The sequence below is a fragment of the Prosopis cineraria genome, unplaced genomic scaffold (genome assembly GCF_029017545.1).
Source record: "Prosopis cineraria cultivar Desert tree isolate PC_DT_omini unplaced genomic scaffold, ASM2901754v1 PC6, whole genome shotgun sequence".
Taxonomy (NCBI): domain Eukaryota; kingdom Viridiplantae; phylum Streptophyta; class Magnoliopsida; order Fabales; family Fabaceae; genus Prosopis; species Prosopis cineraria.
This window is the reverse complement of record NW_026555337.1, coordinates 13,042,078-13,051,596: the sequence shown is the minus strand read 5'-3', so window position 1 is coordinate 13,051,596 and position 9,519 is coordinate 13,042,078. Positions and strand designations below refer to the sequence as shown.

General features: G+C 35.9%; 1 protein-coding gene across 1 annotated transcript; it reads right to left on the bottom strand.

Moving 5' to 3' along the window:
- Positions 1 to 2,272: 2,272 nt before the first annotated feature.
- LOC129314556 (probable arabinosyltransferase ARAD1) lies at positions 2,273 to 9,304 on the bottom strand. Its single transcript, XM_054958033.1, has 9 exons — positions 8,646 to 9,304; positions 7,898 to 8,071; positions 7,137 to 7,294; positions 6,905 to 7,052; positions 5,810 to 5,925; positions 5,589 to 5,727; positions 4,416 to 4,526; positions 4,036 to 4,104; positions 2,273 to 2,581 (listed from the first exon to the last, which is right to left on the bottom strand). Exons 1-9 carry the CDS (start codon positions 9,108 to 9,110, stop codon positions 2,456 to 2,458), a joined length of 1,506 nt encoding a protein of 501 aa, XP_054814008.1. The 5' UTR covers positions 9,111 to 9,304; the 3' UTR covers positions 2,273 to 2,455.
- Between the last annotated feature and the right edge of the window lie 215 nt (positions 9,305 to 9,519).

The window sequence follows — 9,519 nt, the reverse complement described above, 5'->3', positions numbered from 1 at the left end:
AACCATGTGTAGATCTTTATCTTTACAACAATACTTTTTCATTAATCCCCTTAATAGATAAATCGCCTCTGCAGTTGATCTACTTGGCATAAAACCAAACTGATTCTCAGAAATACTTGTCTCCAATCTCAACCTGTGCTCAATTACTTTCTCCCACAATTTCATTGTGTGGCTCATGAGTTTAATCCCTCTATAGTTAGTACAATTCTGAATATCTCCTTTATTTTTATAAATAGGAATTAATGTATTTCTCCTCCACTCATCAGGCATTTTCTTGGATCATAAAATCACATTAAATAACTTAGTTAACCATCTCACCCTTTCTTTACCTAAACATTTCCACGCTTCGATAGATATACAATTAGGCCTGTTGGCTCTACCATTTGTCATTTTCTTAAGAGCTTCCTTTACCTCCTTATCACGTATTATTCGATAGAATGACAAATTTTGTTCTCCTTCACCAATTACTAAATCCTCCAAGTTACTAGATGAACCCCTCCATCATTGAAAAGTTTAGAAAAGTAAGTCTCCCATCTATTTTTAATTTCATCATTTGTAACTAAAGTTCTTCCCTCTTCATCCTTAATACATCTTACCTGTTCTAGATCTCTTGATTTTTTTCCCTACTCTTGGCAATCTTATAAATATTTCGCTCTCCTTCCTTCATCTCAAGGCTCTTATAAAATTCTTCAAAAGCTTTAAAACGAGCTTCACTCACAGCTCTCTTAGTTTCCTTCTTAGTCATACGGTACCTCTCCCAATTTTCCTCATTGTTACACAAATGTATGGCTTTAAAACAGTTCTTCTTATACTTGATTTTATCCTGTACACTATTATTCTACCACCAAGACTCTTTATCTCTTGGACCAAAACCTTTTGATTCTCCCAAAACTACTTTTGCAACCTCCCGTATCTTTTAGCCATATCCTCCCACATGATGTTAGCATTTTCCTGAGATTCCCAAATTCCTTTATCCAAAAGATTTCGCTTGAAAATATCTTGCTTCTCACCTTTTAATTGCCACCACCTAATCCTTGGTGCTATTACTTGTCGACGTTTTTGGATTTTACTCATAATACAAACATCAAGGACTAAGACCCTATGTTGTGTCATTACAGCATCTCCGGGAATCACCTTGCAATTTTTACAAAGCCTTCTATCTGTGTTCCTAACCAAAAGAAAATCAATCTGTGACCTTGAGGCTCCACTTTTGTAAGTGATGAGATGCTCATCTCTCTTCTTGAAATAAGTGTTGGCAATCTTAAAATCATACGCTAATGAGAAATCAAGAAGAGTTTGTCCTTCATTGTTTAGTTCTCCAAAACCAAAACCACCATGCACCCTCGCATACTGACCAGCTTCCCTCCCGACATGCCCATTAAAGTCTCTTCCAATAAAAATCTTTTCACTCTGTAGTATGTGTCGAATCAACCCTTCTAGATCCTCCCAAAATAATTCCTTAAGACTAGCTTCTGTCCCGACTTGCGACGCATAAACGCTAATAATATTAACAGTCTCATGTCCAATTATCATTTTTAAGAAAATAATTCTGTCTCCAATTCTGCTAACTTCTACAACATTCTTCTTCCACTCCTTATCTATAATGATGCCTACTCCATTGCGTGCACTTACTTTTCCTGTATACCAAAGTTTGAAACCTTGAATATCCTTAGCTTCTTCTCCACGCCATTTTGTTTCTTGCAAGCAAAAGATATTTATTTTCCTTTGAATCATAACCCCTACAACCTCTACAGATTTACAATTCAATGTCCCAACATTCCAAATACCAAATCTAATTTTGCTCTCATGGACTAACTTCTTTAACCGCATGCGTCCAGAATGACACGGTAGCCCTTGCTCATTTAACACTACATCCGGGCGCCGATGCAGCAGCTCTAACTCACTTTGTACTCGAGCCATGCAGCGCGTTACTTACGGGCAACGACCTAACATTAACATTATAACGTTTATTGTCCATGTTTATGATAGATTCAACAAAGTTTTACATTGACTGTTGATGGCTTAACACAACCCTCCTCCTTTACCCGGGCTTGAGACCAACTATAAACATAGGCAGAGTTTAGCATTCTAAGTTGGTGATCTAACAAAATTCTCTTGGATACTCTATTTATGAAATGAATGTAGCAAATGCATTTTTAAAAAGGTGGCATCAGAAAATGTGATTGTGAATTTCACAATAATGAGACTCACTACATCCATTCTATGATTATAGAGGACCCTAAGTTCTGAACCAATAACAAAATGCAATTGCTTATCTCTGATAAAATCAAATTCCTTTACTTATCAAGTAAACGTAATTATCTATCTCACTATCTGAGTACAACAAATCACAAGATATAAATAAAAAAAATCAGCTTTGGCAGTGGTTACTACCAGAAAATTGAGCAGAATCACAGGATATAGCATTTACACAATGTTAAGACAGATCTCTTGCTCATGGACTGGTATTCGAAGTGGCATTCGCACGCCTACAGTCACACGTGCAGAGACTTCTAGATCCTTCCACAACACGTTGAGATCTTCGCAAATGAAGCTTGATGTTCACCACCTTTCCAGCCAACTGTCGCATGTCGCATGATACAGTAGAAAATATCATTATGATTCAATAGAAGGCACAGACGACACATGATTCCATATAACAAACAAACAAGCCAGCCATCATATGATGCAAGATGCAATACTGTAAGTTCCCTAACACAAACCACCTCAAACTGGTGAGCACAAATTAGGCATGTACCACACCATCTTCAATTTAACCACATTTTCTAAATTTGGGGAATAAATGAACCACCTCATAGGTAGTACGCGATGCTTTATGAGATGTATAAGTGGGTTGGCTTTCTCTTCTCAGTTGTAATTTTCTAAAAGGAGATTCCCAATCCTATCCATTTCAGTTGAAATTTTCTGGGAGTGGATTCTCCATCCTATTCGAGTCCCCATCAGAAACATGCTGGATCTATCGGTGTTTGAAGGAATAATTAGGAACATAACATATATGGTTCCCAGGGCAGTACACAACTTAGATGACATCGAATCAAGTTATAAAAGCTTGATAGCAGCAGAGTTATATACATCATTGCTAGGGAAAATTACACGCAGCTCCCAAATAAGGAAATTAATTATTTTTTCAGCTTATTTACAAGTGATTTGGACTTGGGACTTCGTAGGTAATTAGTTTTATTATATGAGACTTATATGTAATTTTCCCTTATTACAATTAACTTGAATCGGGCCAATCCAATTGTGATTAAGACCTGCCTAATGCCCACTGGCAGAGGGCAAAGGTGTGCGCCTCATGCGTGCCCCCACTTTTTTGGGAAAACTGAAGTTAATTCCATTTAAAAAGAAAAAAGAGGTCACTGGTAACACTTACCATCTTCTCGTCATTGCCAAGTTGAGGATATGCTACTGACGATGCATGCTAGGTATCAATAAACATAACAAACCAGAAGAGGATCATGCAACTTTTATATTGGACTTGGGACCATGTATTATAAACCATTTGCGATGAACTGACCATAATGACCTTAATTACGTGCAGTATGCTTCTAAAGCAACTCAAGCCTTGTAAACCGCACAAGTCATAACACTCAACCCATGGATGCGACACTATTTCCATTATACAAGGACTCAAACTCCTAAAAGGAACCTAACAATATCTTAAAAACATAAGGTCATTGCTACAGCATTCAAGCAAGGTACAATGAGACTTGCTCTAAATTAATAAAGCTAAAGGACACCTACAGTTCGGCCTGTCATCCTTCATCAAGACTAAACCAAGGATATCCCAATCACCACAACAATATTTAATTGGCCTTTGTAAGATATGCAGCAGATGGGCCCACAGAAAAACAAAATATGGCCCCTAGAGAAACAAAGTCACAAGTCGATGAACCCAAACCATATATAACATGTGCATTGCATCAGAAAAAATTTAATGCCGTTTCTTATCACCAAAAAAAAAAAAAAGGAAACACCACAAAGGAATTTTAGATATAGAAGACATAGACAAACCATTCTCCAAACCAAGTCTTCAGGACCCAATGGTTGCGCTGGACTGGAATACAGGAAATGCCTCATGTACTGAAGAAAACCCAATCAAAAGAATCAACACCCAGAAAGACAAAGGACAAAATATCAATATCTGAAAATGTATAAACAAGAGCGTTTATTTTTTATATTAGCAAATGGAAGTTAATTACTGCTAGAATATTTTTTTAGAAGTAACCAATTTCTGAGCCTGAAGCGTATGCATGATAATCAACACCAAACAATACTTTGCAAATTGATTTTGAAAGGAAAATATCCATATTTTTTCAAAGTAAAAAGCAGAAGAATCAAACAACAAAGTTCTGAATAGAAGTTGTAAGTCAAGAAATAATATCATCACAAACCTTGGCAAGATTTTGTTGCATTTCTTTGATAACAGCAGGGCTTATGCCTCTCAAAAATTTCAAAAGCCAGCCTGGTTTTACAGCATCATTGGAAGATACAAACAGTGCAATCTGAAAACATGCAGAAGGAGTCAAAGCCTGAACAATTTCCCATTGAACAATCCAATATAAATACATTATAAAGCTCCAACTATTAAACTGGCCATACATGACACACTTGACAAGACAACCGTACGACTAAGACAATCATCACCAGTGTCGTGTATATTGACCTCTATAAATTTTTTAAGAATAATAAAATGTGAATATTCATAATAAATCTGCTCTGTTTTCAGCCAATAAAACAAAAGTGCCAAAAACTCAATCATATTCAACTTATTGTTTCACTTAATTCATTTGAGTTTGAGTGATCAAATGAAACAGAAATAAATTCTTAAACAAGAAAGCATGTCCAATAGTGATGCATCCGAAAAGCATTTTCACATTTAATTTCAGGCATGTCAGCCATCAGCACCACCACAATACACTGGCATAACATGTCAGGAAAAAAAAAACAGTTCATTTTTGGCTTGGAAATAGCAAGCACCCCCTCCCCCAAAAAGGACAAAGAAAAAGGCCTGAAAAAGGTACAATGAAACCACACACCCTATCTTGGGGAGAGAATAAAAATTCTTTGCTGTCAATGTAATAAGCTTACTATTACATTTTCTTGAGGAGATGATAATGAAATAAGCTTCAAAAGTATTTAAGACATAGGATGGTGCTTATTGCATTTTTCTTTAGAAGTAGAAGAGTAAATGGGATGTTCTAAGAATTAATATTAAATGAAAAAAAATACTATCGTATATAATATACCATATCAAAATGTGTTTTAAATTTTTCTTTGAAATTTGACACGTTAAACATGTTTGTATCCTATGCTTTATAATCATAAAGACAAAAAGCCATTATATGCTGCCATAGACATATAATGCAACTGACATAACATGGCAACTTGCCACATCTTCCATACTAAAATAAAGCCAGCAGATCAATTAGGCTAACTAGCAACCTAACAAGACTACATCTATTTTAACTTTATAACTGATTAATACAACATTTTACATCTAATCAATTACTTGATGCTCCCTAGATATGAATCTACCAAGGCAACATACATGAATGCACACAGACCTTCCTGTAATCAAGTATTCCTTCAAAAGGGAGCTCCAGTTCATCACTAATTATTACAGGAATGCATCCACTAACAATAGCATCAAATAATCTAGCAGATGATGGGGTGTCACCAGCTGGACTCATGCAAAATAGAGACCTGATAAAATAGAAGGAAACAAAATAATTAACACAAAGAATGTAACCCAGGTAAATATTTTCAAGTGTTAAATTTGGATTACTTGCGCATGCCACTTTGAGATGCAGCTTTTCCTCCTTCTCCAGCTGTTCCCTCCTCTATAATTACATCTTCAGCTCTACTTAACTCTGCTACAAGTTTAGAGCGTATTTTTCCCCCCTAAAATTGCAAGATGAAAAAGAAATCAGTTAAACCTTTTTAGAGACTTCTGAGCCAAAATATAAAACTAAACAAATCCATCAAAAAATGTTAGTGCGCCAAATCATATAATGAGTGAATGACTAAACTTTTTAACCATATATGAATTTCTATACATTAAATATGCAATCTCTTGTCATATTTTCACCACACAGCAGCAAGGGAATAATATAAGCAAATTAAGTTTTATAACTGATGTCCGAAACCCTAGATTGAAAGTCAAATAATCTAGAGGATGCAAATGAAGACATATGATGCTGTCAGACTCTTGAAGGACTCAGATAGAATCAAGAATGCCTAGAATATTACAACTGGATACCAGATAACACCTTCAAAGAAGTGCATGTATAACCATGGCACTTCTGTATACTAAATACACTCAAAAGTTAGTAAAGCATCACAAGAAAAAAGGTATACCATCAAAATCTAATCAGATAAATCAACAACTGATATGCAATAAAGTTGGGAGTTGTCAATTTTTTCTGTCTTCGTAGGATGGTACCATACAATAAAGAACAAAGCAATGGGTCAATCAACGCTGGTTAAAATTGAGGTAGTGGATACATGACATCACAATTTCCACTTCACGAGTTCATGTTTTCAATATGCCTGGTTGAAAAATGATCATAATAATTTGACTTCTATAAAGAAACAAAGTGCTGCTCTGTGACATGCATAACAAGTAATGTAATCCCATGAAGAGCAGTAGAAGTCTAAAATTATCGCTTCAGACAACATACACCCAATTACCACAAAGGGTGGCCCCAACAATAATTCAGACTCATAGGAAAAGCCACGATTAATTGATTATAAATTATTACATTATTTTAACAATGAACGAGGATGTTATTAACATAAGCATTTACGAATAAATGAACAATTACCCAGCTAAAAGTGCAATACTTTCTACCTTCATATTTTCAACTAGTAGCACACTTACCGCATTTCTCTTGAGCCGACCACGAAAGAAAAGCAGTGTACTTCTCTTTGGATTTGTTTCAGATAAACATTTGGCATCACATAAATCAAGATTGGCAACATAAGGAAGAATCAGGTCTTTCTCAAGATAAACCTGTCCTGGCTTGTACCTACAAGATAAGAAAAAACCATCAAGGCCAGCTTCAGGGGCTAAAATTTTGATATACAAATTTATATGCAACTAAGGCATTCACCAGTTTCCTGTCGAATCCATATCTGGCAACAGCCAAATTGCATTTTTCATGAGTCGGCGAACAGTTTTAAATGACCAGGGATGATGCACTGGAAGTATGTGGTCTCTTCCACCAGAGCGCTTCCATGCAGGTTGATCTTGCACCCACTTCAAAGCTTCCTATGCCCACAACTAAAAGCATATTAGAGCTAAAAGACATAGTGAATTATTAATAAAGAAAAAAAAATTACAGCAAGACAACCTAGTTGATTTTCATTTGCGTTTGCTCCTGGAATTATTATTTAAAAAAAAAAAGTATTTGGGAAAAATGTATTTCATTTGCATCCCAGCATTAACTATTGAAGCAAGACACAAAAAACTTAAAAGCAAAGAAGTTGATTGCTGAAGCAAGAATTAGATTAATTTGCCAGCGTAATTAACATTAGACATCATGATGTTGTAACTAGTAGCAAAGCAAAAAGGAACAAAAGAACAACTGACTGAGAAGGAGAAAAGACAAATGGTCATAAGCCATGGGATTGAACTTGCAACAGTGAGAAAAATCAACTACTGCATATACGAGCAACACATGAGCTTCAAAAATATAGAAGGAAAATTCTGAGTGAAACCAATTAACTGCTGATTCATAAATGCAGTAACTTTCATGCAGCAGGAAAAGAATTTCTTCATCGCTATTTATAATCAAACTCAAAGGTTAGCAAAACAGACAAGGCTCAACTGTAAGCGGGGAAAAAAAATACACTCTTGGGAGAGCACTCACACCCTATAAAGAGCCTTGCATTGTTGTTTCTCCATCAGGAAGAAGCTTATGGTAGTGAAGAAGGGTATGTAGAACAAATCTGCCTCCTCTTGCCGATGAACTCTAACAACAGTCTTTAAAAGTCTTTCTGATTCTGGAGCAATTAAATCTGCCCAAAGCCAATAATCAATGGAATGCTGCATAGACAACAAATTTCACTGATTAAAGGTGAAATTATGTAACAAAGAGGAAAGAAAAAAGGACATGGAAAGTTATATAAAGCAATCGCCAATCGCATATTGCCAACAGCACAACATAGTCCAATATCCCAAGATTTATAAGTAGAAAAAGGATTTAAAAAAAAAATTCTAATATGCCAATTCAGTATAGATGGATTCCTTCCCATTGCTTAATTACAAAATAATAAGGACAATAATTTAATTATGTGTTTTCCATTATCTAGATACTGATAGTACCAGTGGGAAACTAGAGAATGAATCCTCGACAAAACAGTCATTCAAGTAGCTCGAAATAACTTTAAACACCTAGATACAGCAATAACAGTAACGACAACAATAGCTTAGATAAAAGTAAACTCGATTGCCCAATGATTTCGATCCTCTTTCATGTTATATCATGAATCGTCACATATTTAACCAATACATTCTCTAAGTAGAAAACAACTTCAAAATGAAAATCACATAACGAAAAAAAAAAAAAAATACACCAAATGTCATTGAAAAACAGAAACCCTTCAAAATGAGATGGTACCTGTTCAATGAGACGGTGCACTGGGCTGCCATTGGAGGTCAGATTGTCGGTCTCCTTGTAAGTATTCCTAAACAGCCAGAGCAAATCGTACGTGAATTTGCTTGGCATGTTATACACATAAACTTTAAGCGGCAAACCCGCAGGGTAGTAAGGATCTCCATATAACCGATCCACCTCCATGTCATAAATCCTATTATCCAGCTTTCTCACCTCCTCTTCCCCAGCTTCACCACTCACAGTATCATCTCCAACGAAGGTTAATGTGGACGCTTTCCTTTTGAGGAAATCCTCGAGTGAGGCCACAAATGAGGTCTCCACAAGAACGTTAGGGTTCAGAAACTGCGAACGCGCAGATTGACGGTTTGGAAAGAGGGAGAAGAGGAAGAAGATGACGGATAATCCGAGAAGCAAAAGACCGTAGAAGAGGATTCGAGATTTGGATCTTGGGATGTGCTTCCCTGCCATTTTTGCCTTCTCTATATCTTTCTCTGTAATTCTCAGCCCCTGCAAGATTGGTTACCTTAAAAGCAAGGAATCTGATGAAAAAGCTGATCCCGCGAGCAAGACTTCGTGGAGCATTTCCGTTTGGATCTTCTGAAGCTGCTGTGACATTATGGCGATATGGAATTGCAGTGTTGAGAGACAGAGATTATCAAGTGAAGAATTTTGAATTAATTTTGTTGTGAAAAAAAGGAAAGTTCTCATAAAGGACCAATCGATAAAATGTGAAATAAGTTTGCAAAACTGGGGAGCGCAATGAAAATTAGTTGTGAGGTAAATTATTGAAATGAACATGAATACTACTAGAAATTGTTAGTAAAATGAATAGCCGCAACTATAATTTATTTTCTGATTGAAGCAACTATAATTTATT

What these genes read in the sequence shown, in the direction of transcription:
- LOC129314556 (XM_054958033.1), bottom strand. Translation starts at nt 9,110, where the DNA reads ATGGCAGGGAAGCACATCCCAAGATCCAAATCTCGAATCCTCTTCTAC. An exon ending in TGCACCGTCTCATTGAACAG is followed by an intron (nt 8,072 to 8,645) that starts GTACCATCTCAT and finishes TTGTCTATGCAG; the next exon opens with CATTCCATTGATTATTGGCT. An exon ending in ATGGATTCGACAGGAAACTG is followed by an intron (nt 7,053 to 7,136) that starts GTGAATGCCTTA and finishes CTTATCTTGTAG; the next exon opens with GTACAAGCCAGGACAGGTTT.